The sequence below is a fragment of the Strix uralensis genome, chromosome 12 (genome assembly GCF_047716275.1).
Source record: "Strix uralensis isolate ZFMK-TIS-50842 chromosome 12, bStrUra1, whole genome shotgun sequence".
Taxonomy (NCBI): Eukaryota; Metazoa; Chordata; class Aves; order Strigiformes; family Strigidae; genus Strix; species Strix uralensis.
The window spans coordinates 12,673,205-12,693,102 of NC_133983.1; the positions used below are offsets into that span (position 1 = coordinate 12,673,205).

The 19,898-nt window shown below is 37.2% G+C and overlaps 1 protein-coding gene across 10 annotated transcripts in view; it reads left to right on the forward strand.

Annotated features, from left to right (window-relative positions):
• Window positions 1–4,096: 4,096 nt before the first annotated feature.
• Window positions 4,097–19,898, forward strand: part of DPY19L3 (dpy-19 like C-mannosyltransferase 3) — a 38,825-nt gene continuing 23,023 nt past the window's right edge. For 8 of the 10 annotated variants that reach the window (XR_012630601.1, XR_012630602.1, XM_074882030.1 and 5 more), the window contains exons 1-8: window positions 4,097–4,313; window positions 5,840–5,982; window positions 7,479–7,612; window positions 14,584–14,674; window positions 15,514–15,635; window positions 15,836–15,981; window positions 17,616–17,739; window positions 18,495–18,629. Coding sequence is in view for 8 of the 10 variants with exons in the window: in XM_074882030.1 (XP_074738131.1) it covers window positions 5,880–5,982; window positions 7,479–7,612; window positions 14,584–14,674; window positions 15,514–15,635; window positions 15,836–15,981; window positions 17,616–17,739; window positions 18,495–18,629 (855 nt within the window). In the remaining 2 variants the exon portion in view is untranslated. Of the gene's footprint in view, window positions 4,314–4,595; window positions 4,896–5,839; window positions 5,983–7,478; window positions 7,613–14,583; window positions 14,692–15,513; window positions 15,636–15,835; window positions 15,982–17,615; window positions 17,740–18,494; window positions 18,630–19,898 lie in introns of those variants that run through there. The other 2 variants (XM_074882031.1, XM_074882037.1) reach the window with 2 other exon arrangements.

Below are 19,898 nucleotides of genomic sequence, written 5' to 3' on the forward strand. Positions count from 1 at the left end.
CACAGCTTTTTTCAGGTAAGTGATTGACTCTTGCTTATCCATCACATAAGCTAGAACATATCTTGCAACCTGATTTTAAATATACAGCATATTTCTTGGCCTTGCTGGAGCTTTTCATCCCATCTTTTTCAGAATAAAAGAGAAATCTTAATGCAGTTGCTGTTGCTGGCCAAGGAGTTTAAAGAGAAAGTACCGCCAGAGTACCCATTGCTGGTATTATCATGGTTTACACTGACATGAACAGCCTACCTTTTTTTGTTTTGTTTATTGTTATGGCCCTGGGCCAATTAAGTTGAAGTAAAAAAAAGGTGGTACTACAAATGGGTTTAGATGCGATGCTACAGAACGCAGTGTGTGCAGCTTTTTCACATTTTGTCTAATGCAAAACCTGGGGGAAAAGTCTCTGTAGTAGGATGAGGCATCCAGGTATTACCCTATTCACTGGGCTGAAATACCTTTACTGACTTCAGCTTAATAGAGCGGAAGAGCCTCATCAGAAGTTACTTCCCCCCATAAATAACCTGGTCATGTGTGATCCAACTGGTATTCCAAGACACCTTATCTGCTGTGAAGCACAGGTCTTTCCAGACACCACCCCTCCTCACTAGTGCTGGCCAGCCCAGAGGGGAGCTGCTGCTCCCAGGAGAAAGGGCACTGTGCTTGCTCATGAACGTTGCAGCTTTTGCGGAACTGGGACTGGACACATGGCTTGTTGGGATAGAGCTGCACTGACCTAACATCTGATGATTGTAACACTCCTAGGAATTAAGAGAAATTGCGTTGGAGCCCTGCCACACATCAGTGGGATTTGAATCACTCTGTCCTGTATCTTTGGCAAATATTTACGGTCAGTATTATTGCAGAAAAGTTAACGCATCGTGCCACTGTTCCTTTTTTGCAGTCTCTTCTAAGCATATTTGGAAAAGAGCTGTCACACTGAGCAACTCATAAAGTGAAACGCCATTAATACTGACTTGACTAAGCTAGGTAAACAACTCAGAATTGGTAAAATTAAGATGCTTTTGCCCACAAAACTTCGGGCACCTTACAAACTTCAAAAGTTGAAAAAAAGATTGCAGGTTTAGACTCAAAATTTACTTAGGCAGAACTTGAGTCCTGTGTTTCTAGTTCACAGTAGCTCTTTCTACAGTATTGAATGTGACAATCTAAGAGAAAACACAAATTTAAATAGTATAAATTGAATTTAAAGTTTAATTCAATTTCCTATACACTATGGTTTATAGATGTTTGACTAACATTTGTTTGGATTATGGGTAACTTGATACTAACATTAGGATTTTGCTACCATACGATCTAGTTGGAACACAATGAGCAACAAGAATATTGACAAATAATATCCTTTTGCTGCTTGGCAAGTATAAAGCCAGCATTACAGTATTATAATAATAATACAGTATTACTGATTGCTGTAGTTTGATATATTTTAATTTACATTTTATAACACAATTTTCAGAGATTAATACCAATCCTGAAGTTCTTTAGTTTTTCTGTATACTCACAACTTGAAACACTGAATCTCATTATCAATGGACATGTTGCCCAACAAATAACATTGTTTCACTGAGAATATGTTGAAGAATATCTCCCAGGTGTAGCTCTCTCTTGACATAGGATTTTTTCTTTTTACACTTACATTGCTCTAGTCCCTGGTAAAAAGAGGCAGTAAAGAACGCTGCAGTGTAATACTTTCCAGCTATTACTGTATTTCAGGTGTTGTCCCTAGAATATTAGGCAAAACAACATCAGATTCATCTTTTCTTGAGTACTTCATCAGAGGATCAGGGCAGAGGGGTTTTCTCCCACTCCATTTTTTTCTAGTGCTGTACCCAAACACTTAGTGCAACAGGAAATATGACTTGTCAAAATACATAGAATTGGGGAAAAAAAATGTATTTTTTATTTTTCCTCCTGTCTAATCTTCTGCTATGTGAAACTTGAACAATAAGCGTTAATATTTAAAAATGATGGCTATAGCTGGATTAGTTATTCTAAAATGACTTAAAGGTAAATTACTCTTAGATACATTAGCCATTATGTAAGGCTATCTAATGTTTTTCTATTACACAAACTGTTTTCAGCCCCAATAACGATATTTCAGTGTAGACTGCATTGGTAGTTCATGAATGTCAGTGGAATTCGTACTGCTGGAAATCTGCAATCATTTCCACAAGGTAGAAAACTTCTTTAACTGACTATTAACTCATTTATCCCATACAGATACATTACATACGTGCAGTGTCATAAAACACAATTGAGTTGACTGTAACTCCCCCTCTTCTTAGTACTACAGCCTGTTGGCAACCATGCTACACAGCCTGTCATTTAATTCAAGATAACATCTACCCAAGTTTGAGTTCTAGAGAGAACAGGCTTTTAGTGGTCTAAATTTATTGGACACGCATAATTACTGGATTTCTAAAGCTCTTAAATGATTATGTTTTCTAAACATAATCTTTTGCAACTTTTTGTTCTGTGTAATTTTACTTTGCACTGGCCTCTTTACAGGTAGTGGATAAACAGAACTTCTGTTGTAAACAGCTTTCACAGCACTCCCTTTCTTAGAAATTTAAGTACATTATCTGACCTCCTTTACAGAAAAACGTACACACTCTCAAGATACTTTTTCCTTTATTCACACTGTAAAATCACTTGTATGATCTGTATACAATATGTTAATTTTAACAAACATCTGACATATGATGTGGCAATGATGCTATTAGTGATAAAAATAAGGTACATCTAATGCCCATTGTAAAGCCCATAATTCTTCAGTTTCCATATTCTTAGTTTAAACATTCCCCACAAATGTACCATCTGCCTTATTGCTCAAAAAAATTTAAGTATGGCTAGTCTGTTTGTTGCGAATTGACTTATACTATAAATTTTTAACTATTTGGAGAGCTTAATCAGAAGAGAAAATCATTCTGTTTGTTCTAAAAAATAGCTGTAAAACATACTAAGTGTGCAAAGACAGATACTGAAAAATTTCCTGATTTCTAATGTCAATGGCTTCAACTCTGAATTACCAGGATGATTACTAGTTACACAGTTTGCCCAGCATCTCTGAGCATGTTTACTATGAATTTCATGCCTCTTTTTGTTTAAAACACCAACTTTGCCAATGAACCAAGGTGGTGGAATGAAAAAAAAAAAAATAACTATTGCTGGACTAGTAAAATGGTGATGAAAGAATCAACTTCCTGAAGAAGTGAACTCTATCTCCATCTGTTTCACAGAATTTGCATGGATTATTGGGAAATCTGCTTTCTGTAATAGGATCTGGGTGTCACTATGTTAATAAAGGCTTTATGAGGATTTTTTTTCCTATGATAACTATATAAACTATCTTTAAAGACACGGCAAATAAAATTTACAATAAAGAATTATTGTAAGGGTAGGTTGTACCGTTAAGTAGAAAAAAGTCTGGTATTGCCATTATCTTTCTGCTACAGTTGCATGTTTGTGCTGCTGTTGATCAAGAAATACAAGGGTGCTTATAATGAACTGAATACAAACTACACCTCTACTGCTTAGGATTCTAATTTAAATTACAAAATCACATATACCTGGAACCACATTATTTGGAAAAACAAACAAAACCAAAACACACTACAAATAAGTTCTACGTCACTACTTTAAAAAAAGACCACGCCAATTTAAGTCCAGCGGGTCCGCACGACGCGGAGCGGCCGGGGGGAAGGCGGGGGGCCCTCTCCCCGCTCCTCACCGCCCCCAGCCACGCCGACCGCATTTGGGCGGCCCGCGGGCGGCACCGCCCTGGCCCGCCTTCTGAACTTTAAACTACTTAAAACCCTTTCGGGGCGGGGAGGGACGAGGTTGAGACTGGGGCGATTTTGCCGGTCCCTGCTTCCCCACACCACCTCGGCCCCGCCGCGCTTCCCTTCCGCAGCGCCCGAGAGCAGCGGGGGGAAGCCGGACGCGCCCGCTGGGTCCCCCCCCACCCCCGGCGGGTTCCGCCCCGCCGCAGGGCGCGGACAGGCCGCCCCACCCGCAGCCCGGCCCCGGTGCTCAGCCCGCCCACTCCCCACAAGCCCGCAGCTCCTCCCCGCCCGGGCCTCTCCCGTCCGGCGGCCGCCTGCCCACCGGCGCGCCCCGGCTGCCGCAGCCCCGCCGCTCCGCCTGACAGGGGCGAACAAAAGGCGCCGCGCCCGCCTCCACCCCCGCCTCTTCCCCTCCTCGCGGCGGGGCCCGGGCGGTTCCGCTCAGGCAGCGCCGGCAGGAGAAGCCGCCGCCCGGCTGCAGCGAACCCGCGGCCCTCGGAGCGCTGGCAGGTATCGGCCCCGCCCGGCGGGATGCGGAGGGGAAGGGGAGGAGACGGGCGGGCAGCGGAGCTGCCGCCGAGCAAGGCCGCGCTGCGCCGGGCCGCGCAGGCCGCAGCGAGCCGCGCCGCCGGCGGCGGGAAGGCGGTGCTGTGCGGAGCTGCCCGCGCCCCGCGGGGCCCGCCCCGGCCGCCGGGGGAGCCGCGGCCCCAGGCCCGGCCCTCCTGCTGCCGCTCCGCGCCCTTGCCCGGCCCCCGGGGCCGCTTCCCTCTCCCCGTCGGCCCGCGGTGGCTCAGGCGCGCTCGCCCTCTGCCGCCCTCTCGCCTGCCCGCCGCGCTGCCCCGGCGGCCTCGCCCCGGGCTCCCTCCCCACCGTGCCCCGCGGGCCCGGCCTGCAGCCGCAGAGCCCGCCCCGCCGCCCCGGGCCTCGCCTCGCCTCACCTCAGGCAGCTGTGGGGACGGAGGCGAGACTCTCCCTTCCCGGCGCCCTGTCGAGGCTTTCCCCGCGTGTGCCGGCCGAAAGCGCTCCCTTCGGTACCAGGCTGTGAGGAAAGCAGCGCACAGAAGGAGCGCGGTTATGATGACCAGCTTGCCGGTATTAATTAATTATCAGGTTTTCTACAAAACAGCTGTTTAAAAACAACTTACATATCCGCTCACATAGTTCCCTCCATGTGTTTTCCCAGGCATGAGGGAAAGAGGAAGCTAATCCACTGCAAAAGCTTTAAAACAAAGTTGCGCAGTTGAGGCGTTTCTTAGAGCATTGCCAGTCACTTACACCAGTGGTTACACAAATACCGGTGTTTGTGCTCTGGGAATGGCAGCAGATTTTTGCGTTCAGGATGGGACACCATTGATTTTTGAATGTGGGATGGCAGGTTGAAACAGTTTTATGTATGGACCATGCTCACAGAGCAGAGAGCACCTGTGAATTGACAGGGGAAGTACTAACTGTTCTTTGTCTTCTTTGTAATGTTCTCAAATTTTACGGTACTTTAATAGTATAAAACATCATGGATTTTTTTAATGCTGTCTCTAGTTTTTTATAGCATGTGTTCTCTGGCATCATTTTTGTATCTTTATGGCCCCCTCTTTTGGGATTTCCTGAAAGCCAAGATTTAAACAAGTGACTTCCTATTTTAGGTGCCTAACTAAAGTACCCTAAAAGGACTAATTTTTCAGTGAAGTGCCTATACTTTTTTAAAGAACCGGCACCTAGTGTGCATTTTGAGTCAAGGGCCAAAGGTGAGGGCAGTCAAAATAATGAATCATTCCGATAACCTGGACAAGAGTATGTAAAATTGTGAAGTTAAGTCTTTACAAATTTAAGATAATGTTTTCTATACTTTCGTTTGCAACTCTGAGTTATAAAAATTTTTAAAAATCTTGCCTTTTTTTAAGATACAGTTCAACTACAGTATAGTTCTGTAAGTCAGTGTCTCTGATGGCAGTAAAATATGGTTCTGTTTTCAGATATTTCATACAGTATTAAGTGAATGTTTCAGTAGGAAGATGCATTGCTTGTATGTGTCCATTTAGGAGTCAGACTGAAGAATAATGAATTAAAGTGACTGACATCATGACAACCATAAGACAGAGAAGGATTGGAAAAGGCACAGAAGTGGCTGAAGATCAGCCTTCAGAGGAGAAGAATGCAAAGCCTGATGGGAGAATTCTGTCTGGTGGGTAGATGAAAAGGATTGTATCATTACGGCTTTTTAGTATTGTTTAGCTTTTGGTATCTACCCTAAGCACAGGTTAGAACTAGGAATGTACCAAATAAATTTTTATACTTGAATATCGATCAGCAAAATTAATTGTGTGAGAGGGCATGCAGATTACTGCGTGTCAATCTCATCTCTATTTTAAAATCCTAATATAAATTGGTGAGAACTTTTTTCAATTTAGTATCAGTGACACACTATCAGATTTCATATAGCTGTCGTAGTTTCTTAAACGAATTCCAGTTCAAATCGTTGGTAACATAAAAGGATTTGAAGATCTCTGAGTTGTAGTTAAATATAAGCAGACTGTGCAGGAAATCTGAATTTAACCACAAACCCTTAATTTTTGACTATAGGACAGACTAGCTAGGTAAACTTAAAAGAGAGACATTAAGTGTCTTAATTTGAGGATCTGTTTAATGAAATACTGACAGTGTTTTTGCTTGGAATTATATCTTTAGAGTTGGCAAAGTTTGTTGGGTTTGGTTTTTTTAGTTAACTTATTTTAAAGGATGTTTTGATCTAATTTCCATATGTTTCTATATTTTGGGTAGATGAAAGTTACATTGTTGTTTCCACACAAGTACACTTAGGCTAAATACAAAATGGGAAAGTGATTATAGTTCTCATCTAGGCCCTCAGTTCCATTGAATTGTGTATTTGGTACCCATTATGTAGATGTCACACACAGTATAAAATAGCCATTTCGGATATATAGTTCCAGATCACTAAGACCCATATTAAGCCTTATATTAACATTTAAAAAAACCCAAACCAAACAACAAAAAAACAACCAACCCCAAATTAAACCAGGAACATAACTGTACAACAAATTGATTGAACCACCTAGAAATGCAACCTTTCTTTCCCATTGTTCCATCTATAATCTTACTCTGATGTCAGCAGGAGGTTATCTACAAGTCAAAGCATGACACCATTATCAAAGGCTGCTTTGGCCACTGTTCAGTCTCTTTGTGGGTATTTAGTGAGACTTCTGAACCTTCAGTGGTGTTTTTTACAAAACCCAAGCAACTCCCAAAAATACAGGCAGCAGTTTTAAGACCTTGAAGAAGACTTTAGTTTCTTTCTTTGTGATCTAATAGTCATCCTGTATTGCCTTAATTAAAAAGGATGCCCTGGAGGATATTCCAATTATTTACAAATTAGATGCGGTATTTATCTGGGTTTGTATGGGATGATGGTGTTCTTAAGCCATAACTACATTTTAGCAATTAAGGCACACCTTATTTCACTTTGCATGTAAATAATACTGAGAGTTTGCTATGTGAGAAAATAAAAACCACATGTCCATAAAGATCTCTTAAAACCAAGTATCCTGTTACCTGCAGAATGTAAACTGCACTAGCACAGGCAATGTATAAATGAGTTTCCAAAATTCCTTTAAGCTGAATTATGTGTTTCACAATTACAGAGCAAAATATTTTTCTTTCAAGATCATACAGGTGGAAGGCCGTGGAACATACTCTCAATAACTGTTGGTGGAATTGTTGCCATCTCTCTTGGACTTCTTACTTCTGTTTATGTTGCTACACTGCATGAAAATGACCTGTGGTTTTCCAATATTAAGGTAACAGTCATTTTCGTAGTTTCATCAGTGCTTTCATAAAGCATTAACATGAATGTTAGTTGAAATTTCAGTTATGTATTTGTCTTGTAACTTACTCACAAACATGGAATAATTTATTTTTTGAAATGTATTTTTAAAAAAGCTGTGCTTCCCACCACTTTTTAAATACTTGATCATTTCTATAAATACCTGTCCCCAATTCTTCTCTAAAAGCATTGCTGCTGCTTGAGTCGTAGCTATGGCTCTTCTAGAATAGAATTTCAACAGTCTACTATATGTTGCTCTATAATCATCTTTGTTTTATCCAAAGCAATCCAAAACCAAACAAAAAAACTGTTAAAATAAACAATATGCAAAGTCCTGGCATACAGTTCTTTAAATCTATTTATACTGTGATCTTGTAATACAGTTTAGGCACAGTCTCTTACTATTCAATACTAATTTTATGTATTAGTTACTAATGTTATCCTAAATGTACAAACCTCAAAACATATTTCAGACATTCACCAATGTAAAACCAACATTTACCCTGTAGGAGAATTTTCATTGCCAAGATCCAGGACTGAATAGTTTTTTCCTAGAATCATTGTAAGGGACAATAATGTAGCTGTACATATACCTAAATTTAACCAGAAAAGAGAAACAGGTGAGTCATTTTCCTTTTAGCTGCCTAAAATTAGCTCTCTTAGGTCTATGTATGATGTTATTCAAAGAGTATGTATATTTAATTGGAATACTTTAATTGCAATGTCTTTCCTATATTACGCAGTTTTTCTGTCCCAGAAACATTTACATATCTGTAATAAAAATAGTTGGCACTTACTGAAACAATTGCTGTTGTATTATACATATAGTAATGTTTTGTACTCACTGTCATCTTCCTTTGAGTATATATAGATCATATATATATATTGAAGGTACACTTTAGGTTTGCCTTTTCCTTCCAGAAGCAAGTACTGATTTAATTCCACAGGTATTGTATATGTTGAAGTACAAACAGGCATGGACTTGTGGCAGTGTATGAATGTAACGAATACAGCATTTTTATTCTGTTGAACTGATAGAGAGGGACACAGAGGTCACTGAGAGAGGCAAGTCTGTAGTTGCAATTAAGGTGCCCTCCAATGGATGAAATGCTCATTTTATTTGATAATTATTGTTTTCATTTTAAGTACACTAGAATGCCATTAGATATCAAAACTGAAGTAAAACCTTCTAGATACTTTTAGTCTGGATTATGTTGTCTCGGTAGCTCTCATTTCATCTTGTGTTGATATAACTAGTAACATTGGAACATGAACAATTTCAGCTAATTTGATGGAAAGGTTCTAAAAAGCATTAAGTTCATCTACCAGCAGGTTAAAGGAGAAAGATGCAGATACTCTCTGATCTCACATTATACCTTCTTCAGTAAGACGTTAACTCCACCAGAGAATCCATGTGGCTACAGTGCTAATTTTAAACTGATAAAGCCAGGGAAAGCTTTAATGAGATTTCACATATTATTACAGATAAAATAACCAGTTGTAACACAGAGCCAAAAGTGATCAGGCTTTCTACATACTCCTGCTTTTTGGAGCTATGTGTTCAGTGAGTGTATACTGTTTGTGTTTTGCATGTGCACACTCTCAACTTCTATTTGGGAAGATATCCTTAGAACCAATGTAAGACTATAGCTCTAACCCGATTGATCAGACAAATGAAATTTATTTTGAAACACTTATGTCCCAAGCGTGAGCCAGAGGTACTTTTGAAGATTTGTTTTCAAATTATTTATTACAGCTTGAGACCAAACAGGTATTATCTGCTGCAGTTTATATGCAAATACAAAGAAGGTTGGGGATGAGTCAAGTCTGATCAAATTTTCTGCAGTTGTCTGCCGAGTCAGAATCTGACTGTGCTTTCGCTTTGATTAACACAAAGCTTTCTAAGGTTTTACTGTTAAATATAGTCTAGACTTGTTTTCTTGCCAGTATCCATATCAGAGCATTTTGTGGACATAAGTGAGACTAGCAAGATAAGAAATCTAAACTGTATGTTTTGATACACTTTCTCTTAACGAAGAATACAGTAGAATATACATGGATGAGATACAGCTTATACAAAATACTGTTTTATGAGTAGTATGGGAACAGAAGACTGCACATGAAGAGCCTGTGAAATTTCCTGCGAAGCTGAGACAGGAAGGCTCATCCTAACATCTGTAAAACAGTATATAGTCATCTCTGTGCCTGTATGGATGTATGGGTGGACAATGTAGTATCTCTAGATGTATGTACATGTTTTCTAGCATTTCTGAATTGGTTAATCTTATAATCACAGCACATACCATGTACTAACAAAAGGCAAGGATAAAAAACACTATGGAACAATGTGAGATCCTCAAAAATTATGTTGAAAATAAATGTAAAATTTGCTTTTTTTTTCTCTAACATTTTATAGTTTGGCCAAAGCATATATTTTTGTGTACATTAACTGAATTTTCTAAAAATTTTGAAAGATTAAGATTTATTTTAATGCATACCTCAGAATGGAGGACTGTAGTCTAGTCCTTGGCACACAATTATTGTTTGCCTTGCCTAATGAAGTGCAGAGGTTATTTTGGTTTATTTTTGTTAAACATTACGTATAGAAGAAATGGAAGAAATACTAGTACACTTTCAGTGTTTCATTAACCCCCATGCCTGTGAAACAGTAGTGCATCACTGCTGCTCTGAAACACCGAAAATAAACTCTAAATCAGTTATATTTCCATACATTTTAAATGAGTAATTTCACTTACTCTGAATTGGGTGTAAACAGTGCAAATTTGGGAATTTTATGTTACTGAACTCTGATATAAAAATTACATAACATACTATCCCCCTGATTTTTTTTCCTTTCTTCCAATAAGCTACAATTAGTCAGATGGTAAGAATTCATACACAAAAGGGTATGTGTGGCTACTAAATTAATATGGTGAGATGTAATGGGAGACTTGTTTTGTCATTTTTTTTCTTTTACATGAAGGTACTCCTCTCTTCATACATCAGTAGAAGGAGGTCTGCAGTGTTTATCTGCCACTTTTGCACTAACCTAGACAGAGGTTTTACATATACCAGTTACATACAAGTGGTGGGTTTTTTGTTCTGAAGACCCCATTCACGTATGGACATCATGATTGCTTAGTTATAAAATTGTGCCGTTTGCCAATTGTATTCAACCCTAAAAATTGAAAATAAAAAGAGTTCATTATGCAAAATCATGATTCTTAACTTCTGAGCAATTGAAATCACAACTTGCACATACACTGCTAGTGATTACCCTTCTGTACTTCAATTGCAATTCATAGAAAGTCAGTTCAGTTTTGGGTGTCTTCCAGCAATGGTTCACCCAACTAGAAAAAACTGTTCTGTGGTTGTTACACTGTTTTATTCTATTTTGAATATTGCTTTAAACAGTGCATTTCTTTCAGCTGCTGCAATACGTGTGAATCTTGTTCTTATTTACTAATAAATATGCCTGCTATTATAAATTTACCATGGTTATTGGACAAAGATGTATTATTGTTCCCTTATCAGAAAAACTCAAAATGCAGATCTTAAAGAGTAGTTTATGCTATGAAAGAGGTACATGATGGGTATTCTTCTTTTTATTCCAAGACCTCCTGAAAAAACTACAAAAAAAAAAAAAGAGAATGCAGAATACTGTGTCACTAGTCAGAAGCTGTGTTGGTGTACACTTCCAGCAGGGATCACAGGAAGTTATTATTACTTATCTTGACCAAACAGTTTTGAATAAAAAAGTTTTAATCCCTTCTCACGTGCGTTAAAACAACAAAGATTTCTGTTTATGATGGTGACAGACAAAACAGATTTCTTAACCAAAAATCCTTTCTCAGTTTTCTGGAAATTTATCACACTACACATAAAATGGTTAGTCTATTTTCAGTAATTTACAGTAGCAGTTTAGTGACTGCTCCTTACGTATGGTATCTTTTGGGAACAGGATTTACTATGAAAATAACAAAATGGGGAGCAGGGGGAGAGTTGCATCACCTTTTCTGTCAGCTGTTGTATTGCTTGTCCAAATGCACTCTGAAAAAACCTTGAACAGGAATGAGCCAAGGCCACATAGTGAACTAATACTGTAACACAAACAGGTAAAATCCCTTCAGAGTAAGCATTTAGACTACTGTTATTGCATTTTCCTTTAACAAAATTGCTACTTGCAAGAAGTCAGTAATAAAAATACAAAATTTTAAACCTTTCAGACATGCAGGATAAGAATCCTGGGATTCCTTCTCTGAAGTGCTTATATTTTCCCTTTTTACATTTTGAATATAAAAGAAAGATGAGAAGAAGTGGGGAAACTGGCAGCCAGCTAATTAGAACTGTACAAAATGAACGTGTAAGCCATAAAGAGGAGGGCAGTCCAGCACTATGGTGGTACTTTTCCAAAGAAGTACCTGTTCAGTGGTTATGGGTATGTTCACTCTGGATCAAAAGTCTGATCTTAGCAGGAACCATGCCATTCTAACAGATGGGCATGAGGTTAACCAGCCAAGAGACCATGTACAAGGATTAAATATGTTTCTGAAGGCATGATTCACAACTGGGAACGTTGACAGCAGCTGTCTGTACTGAGTTTCCACTTGTATGGTTGAGGCTATTTTCAAATCTTTCTGATCTTAAATTGAACAACTAAAAAATATTTTCAGTTACACAAACTGTGCTTTAGCTTTGTCAAAAAAGAAAAGTAATTGGAGCTTTGCTTATGCTCTTTATAGAAAAACTCAGACTTTCTTTGCTTGCTCAGTATTCTGAATGACCTGGTCAAGGATTTTGAAGAAACCTAAGCTCTAGAATTTTGCACTGCCCTTGAGAGGAAAAGTCCTTTGTATTTTGTTTTGAATGCTTATTATTAGGATACAATTGCTTAAATTGAAATAGTATGCAACTCTATATACATAATCATGGAGGATAGTGTTCTTTATTTTCCCATGGAACAGTGGTAACTTCTTTGTTAAACACCCACAAATTGAATATACAGAAAGATAAACATGTGCTCTTATAATGCTTACCCATAAGTCTGTATGTTTTTATTGACATGGAATACTAGGAAAAGTATAAACTGCTGTAGAACTGGAAAAGTATTGTGAGTGAATAAAACAGATGTTATCTTAGCATGAAACAGATGTAAAACTCACTTGTGTTTGTCTCATAAAGTATAGCATTTGGTTGAATACAGCTGGTGCCAGGATTACAAATTAATCATGTTTGAATGCATTTTTGCTAATTAGATCCCCCTCTGTGACTACTCTCTCCCCCTTAATAAATTCCAAATGTTAACATTCTTTTTTTTTTTTTTTTTTTTTTTTTTTTTTTTTTTATGAGCACGTAGAATCGGCCACTTTTTGGTGTTAGAAAACTTTTCAGTAGTGATGAATTGGAAACTAGAGCTTGTTCAAAATGCACCATTCTCATTTTTCTAAATGTGTGGCTTTTAGTATTTAGTGCCAATGTCAGTTTCTTCTGCTGGTATTATAATGATTTGTATATTGTAGAGCAGCTGGAGAGTTTAATTGTGAACTTACATTGAATCAGATGCGGTTTTATCTGTTGATTTTTCTCAGACCAGAACTAATATTAGTTTAGTTTGTCAACAGTTGACTTCAATAAAACACATGTTTTGAGATAAGATTCTATACTGGGCACTAGAGGAGGGACGAACATGGTTTTTTATCTAGCTTTATGTTAGCTCTGAAATAGTATTGATTCTGTTCCAGCAAGAGAGATGGGACTGTATAAGATGGAAATCTTGGGATTCTATGCAAGGATTCATTAACCAGATTGGCATTCATAAAAATCTCAGAAAACAGTAACATTCTGTTATTTCAGTAATGTTCTTCTGGAAAGAAAGCTGAATTAATAAGATTATCTATAGAAATCTCACTTAAATTTCTTAATGACTTGCTTATACCACATACAGGAACCTCATTGGATTTTCAAATCTGGATAGAAACCTTTTCTAACTTAGTGCTTATTAGAGATATTTGCTGAGATGTTTTTATATAAACTACTAAAAAGATGACTAATAATAAAACAATTTTGTATAAGATGCCTATTACTTCTCTTCAGATTGATTGTTCATGCAGTCTCACTTTGTCTAAATGTGGTTGCCCAAGGCTCTGAATTTGTTAATTTAATTAGGTCTTCACAACTAATGAGTTAACAAAAGGAGGTGAATTCCAAAGCAAAGATCCTGTTCTGAGAGCATTTTTCTCTAGGAGAGCTTTCATACCTCACTAGACTACACCTGCTGCGATATCAGTCTAGAAAGAGGCATAGTTTGAAGTGTACCTAGTTTAAATAATTTGAACATTTTAAAATTAAAAATAATAACAATTTTACCTACACCTAAAACCAAGTAAAGAATCACCTTTCCTTTAACCTATAACTTTAAGTCTGAGAGTGGAAACAGCTGGCTTCCTGCAAGAAATAGCATTTAAGAAGTGGGCAGCAGCATAGCCTGCCAGCTGAAATCTCAGTGGTGTTGTGTTGCAGTCCCAACTAAGCACACTAAGTTAAGTGAGCCTTAAGGTGGCAAAACAATGGAACACTATGGGAAATCTACACCAGGAAGAAAAAGTTAAATGCATGGAGCAAGCATATGCAGTTTTAAAGTCCAGCTGTTGGCCAGTGCACCTATCTAATTTTACAAAAAAATAGTAAAAGATAAAAAATGTTTCCAAATGACATATACGTTTTCCCTAGTTAACTGAGGCATTGACACCTCATCCATTTGCCTCTCAGCCTAATTTGTCCATGTACTTTATTTGAACTAAGTTGCATAGAATGCACAAACCCGAAGACTCAAGCCACTCTATAGGTCAATTCCCCTGATGCAGCAAGAATTTGAGTTGAAGCCAGCTTCATATGATTGTGAAAAGCACACAGAAAGTGAATTTACTATTAAACTTTCACTTGCAGGAAGTCGAAAGAGAAATTTCATTCAGAACAGAATGTGGACTTTATTATTCCTACTACAAACAGATGATTCAGGCTGCTTCCATCCAGCAAGGTATTGTAAACTGTAAAGTAAGTTTTACTTTGTGTGGCCAGCTGACTATTTTTGATATTTTTTCAAATATAGTTGAGAACAAGGAATACCTTAACTGTGAAAGATAGTGTAACAATTGTACTGGAGACAGATTTATTCTGTTCATATGTCTGTTATGAACATAATAAATTTCACAATGATACAGTGCTTTCCGTGCCACACCTTCACATTCTGATGAAGGCAATCACTTTGAGGGACAACTTGCATCTCTGTTAAAGTTTCAGCCTTGATGGTTTATTCAGTATATTACTTTCATTTTTATTCTCTGGTGTAACTTGAGTTATGAGCTATTTGTGGGAAGGGGCATTTTTTTGCTGGACAGTAAGTGACACTATGAGCAGCTTCCAAGAAAATCCAAGAAAATCATTCTATGATGGGGTTTTCTGTGACAGTCTCATGTTTTATAGATACTTAACTGTTGCTCCCCAACAATTTTGCTTATACTACACATTTGTCAATATTAACATCACCTGTGTTCAAAGTAGTGACAAGAAGGGTTCTCAAGATCCAGTAGGTACCACAGATGCTATGCTAGGAATGTAAGTGTAAAAATAAACGTTTTATACATTACTAAATATATAATACTTGAATTATCACTCTGAGCCACATTCAGAGCAGGGGAACTGAAGGCCTCAGAAGGTCATGTTGATTCAGAGTTAATGTGATCTGAATCCTTGACTCAAAGTTTGCAGTTTTTGATGAGACATCCTAAAATACCTTTGAAAAAGTTATTCACTGTTCAAATGAAGATGGAGGGGGAAAATGACAATCTCCTATTTCAATTTCTCTTTATCATTAAGGTTTACATGGTTTAGTATATGACAATAAAACTGAATCTGTGAGGACAATTAACATACTTGAAAGAATGAATGTTTACCAGGAGGTGTTTCTCAGCATTCTGTATAGGATTCTTCCAATTCAGGTAGGCATTTATTTATGGCTTTAGATTGTAAGTGCATTATGAAGATTGCGCAGTGAATCATAGCTCCCCTTTTTAGTTATTTTCTAATTAGAAATATTCCTGCTACCTTTTTAATTTTTAACAGCAAACCTAATTCATATTAAGTATAATCCCCCCCCCCAAGTGTTTTATGTCAACATCAGTATTCTTGTGTTTTACAGCAATACCTAGAGCCCGTTTATTTTTATATCTACACTTTGTTTGGACTTCAGGCAGTTTATGTCATTGCTCTGTATGTAACAAGCTGGCTTCTTAGTGGAACATGGCTTTCAGGGTTGTTGGCAGCTTGCTGGTATATTACAAACAGGTAAGTGGGATTAAACATTCGATGCTTCTAAAATTATACCTCATGTCAAAAGGTAAGGCATTAAACCTTCAAATGCATGATTACTTGGGGAAAAAAAAGAAAATATAAGACCTCTCAAGATTAGCCAGAAAGTGGCCAGAAAGTGTTTAAATAATACAAAATAATTAGAAAATAATCAGAAGTGAGCTGACATTGCAGTCTAGAATTTTAAAGTTTCAAGAAGTTTGAGTAGGAAAGATTGGCTTAATTTGGTCTCTGAAAGTGGACTACATCTTTCAGATGTGTCTGGATCTCCAGATGATGTACCCTGTCTTCTCCAGCCTAGGATCCCTTAGATGTTAAAGACACCTGCATGTATGCTCTTCAGTTGTCTCCTCAATGCCCCACACCCAACCTTCAGGGATTCCTTCAACAACCTAAGATCATCAGAAGTTCAGCTTCTCTGTTCCCTTATTCCTGTAGACATCTCCTGCACTAAGACTCAGAGAAAAAAGATGGTAATTGAGCTGTTCTAGTGCTTTATCACTTGAAGAATTCTCAATTTGGAGAGGAAAATTTAAAAACTGGCTTTAGGCCAGCAGTAAGCTGCTGGTGTGACATAGCCTGTTATCTGTAACTTAATCAAGAAAATATAAGTACAGTGTCAGTTCTATCAGAACTGTTAATCAGCAGCTGTAAGAAGTTTATCTGCAAACATGTCCATTAGAGAATAAATAAAACATTTCTTTCTCCTATGATGAAAGTAATTAAAAAATACATGTAATGTGCAGTAGTTCATATTTTTTTTTCATGAGATCATATTTTCCATTTACAGAATACTTGGAGCAGATTTGTTTTGTCTGTCTTTCTAATAATTCATGAACAATGGAAGCTTGTTGTCCTTTATGCAAATAGAATAAGTACATGGAATTGATTTGGATAAAGACTTTCTGTCCAGATGAAGTACATCTGAGGCTACTGAGTAACTCCATTTTAGAAGTTTTTTCATCCAGCTAAGCATGTTTCAGATGTGTTGCTTACTTTCCTTTTTAGCATTTTCTCTACACAAGAAAAAAGGGAATTATTTTTTGGTTTTAACTTTTAATTCAGGTTTTGTAAATGACTGTCCTTTGAGGAACTTTTACTAACTTCTGTCACATACTGTTATTTTAGAACGTTCAAAAAATGACCAGAAGTTCCTAACCAGTTTAGTGGTATTCAAGTCCAAGGCACTGGAATCATAGTGAAGAAATTGATACCTATTTATTCTTGTATGTGCTTTTTGCAAACCAAAAAATGAAGTAAAATTACCTGTGGCATTGAATTTGGGGAGTGGTTTTGTTTTAGGGTTTGTTCATTTTTAAATTACCCAAGCTGTGCTTTGTAAGTAAGATTTAATCCATAGTATCAGCTTTTTAACAGTAAGTGAAGCTAAAGTACAACATTCAAGGTACAGATTCAATGGATGACTTGCAGAACCTTCATAATGATGTTTTTTCAGAGCCAGGCATGTTGAAGGAACTAGAGTGTAGAGCCTCCATTTTTATCAATAAGTAGTTAAAATACCACAAAGTTGCCTGTCATTGCAACCTCTCTGTCACCAAACTGATGTTTTATTTGTTTTAAATTTACGAAACTCCATTTGTTTTGTACAGAATAGATACTACGAGAGTAGAATTCACCATTCCTTTAAGAGAGAACTGGGCACTGCCATTCTTTGCTGTTCAGATAGCAGCCATCACATACCTACTCAGAACTCATCTACAGCCTATTCAAGAAGTGAGTATTTCTAATAAGTATGACACAGTAAAAACAGTATCAGAAAACTGTCTGTAAAACTGAGGACAAAATACTTAATAAGTGTTTATAGCAGTAGATATATATGCACACAAATCCCTTAAAACGTTGAAAACATTAATCAGATGAGCCTTCTGTTAACTTAAATGTAGTTGAAATACAAAGGAGTACATGTGCTGAGCACTGAAAAAAGAAGTTAAGCTCTAAAGAGTACAAGACAACAGTACTGTGTATTTAAGAAAACAGACTAACACAAAGTGCAGGAGAAAAGCTTGTAAAGTACAAGGATTAAAGATTTTTCTTTTTATTTCATTTGCTTTGCAAATATAGGAGGTTGCCCTGATCTGCAAGAATAAAAGCAAATTGGTAATACAGTTTCTTTGACAAACAGTTCTTAAGTCATTACTTTTCAATTTGTTCATATAACTGCTATTTATAGCATAGTAAAACACATACTGCATGTTAATCTATGGGCTGAAACTATTTGAGATCTCACCATTTTTACCATTACAATGGTAAAATACAGGCATAAATACAAGAACCTGTAACTCAAAAACTGCTTCATTATCCTCCAAGCAGTTATTGCAGTTAGAAAATTCATATTAATGTTTTAAAAATGGATTTAAAATAAAACAAAATTAAGGTGTTTTTGTTGGAGGTTTTGGGAAGGTTTTTTTTGTTTGGTTTTTAATGAAGGAAACTATAAAGTTAAGTAAAACTTCCTTCCCTCCTTCCAGAGATTGACACTTATGGCTGTATTCATATCAACATTTCTCTTTAGCCTGACTTGGCAATTTAATCAGTTTATGATGCTGATACAAGCATTGGCATTATTCATACTAGACTGCTTTGACATGCTTCCCACAGCAAAGGTAAGATCATGTTTGGAAATAACAAAGTTTTTTTCTTTTCTATCATAAAACTAACAATTTTGAAGGTATTTTACTAACCAGTGGCCTGGATGCCCAAAGTAATACAGATTATACATTGTGCTGCTTTGTGCTTTTAAGTAATCACAGTGTGTGTACTGCAAGTGTAAAAATGAATAATCAGAACAACATCATTTCTGATTATTTTTCAGCTGATTCTATTTCATTTTATGTAATTCACTTCTATTGTTTAATTTTTTTCTAGTTTTGTTTAGACACAGCTATGTTTTGATAATATCAAGGCATTGCTTTTAAACACCATCATAACAGTTGATCTAATAACACAGCTTAAGTATGTCCTCTGGAAGTGGCCAGAAAAAGAAAAAAACGTAGCACAAGAAATCTTTGCCTAAGCTGAAGTCGTAACAATGTATGAATTTTGCCTCAAGTATTGTGCACCCTTGTTTGAAAGTTAGGTGTAGCCACTGTACCCAAAAGAGAAGGAAGAAGATAGACCACATTGCTCAACAGAAGCAGTTAACTTTCGTACCTTGAAATTCACAGCAAAACAACAATATTGTCACTGCTATGGTGCTGAACTGAATGAATCAAAAAGTAAAACCAAGTGTTACTAAGGAGATAAGGGATCATTTACAGTCAATCTTAGGAAATAGAAATATATTATAGAAGATGAAAACATTGTCTTTGACTTTAATGTTACTGTGGAATTCTACTGAGATGATTTTAGCCCTTGTAAAAGCTTACATTATGTGGAAAGGGTTCTAATGTACTTTAAGGAAAGTTACAGTAGGATGAAGATTAATTCGTCTTAATATCATTTTAAATTTGAAGCAGACTTGAATATTAGTGATTATATTAATTTAACTGAAAATTAGTATGGTGGCTGCATATCAAAGTAAGTGTGGTTTATTTAACAGTTTCTAAACTCTTCATTATATCTGCAAATATAAGCTGAAGTTAGAAATTAATGTGACTAATCAGCTACCTTGAAAGCTGGCAAATTACCAGCTTCATCCTGAATTATAATAGAATGGACTTACTGTACCACTCTATATTCCATATTAATTTTCAAAAAATTGCTGCTTAAAACTGTTGGATTGTGTTGGACCATTTGATACCGACTTACACCACTACTGTAATACAAGACTAAACTCAAGATCTTTGTGTCAGGTAAAATTTATGTTTCAGTACCACTGTATAAGAAAATCAGCTGGTTTTTAGTGTTTGCATTCAGTTGAACATTTTTTATAG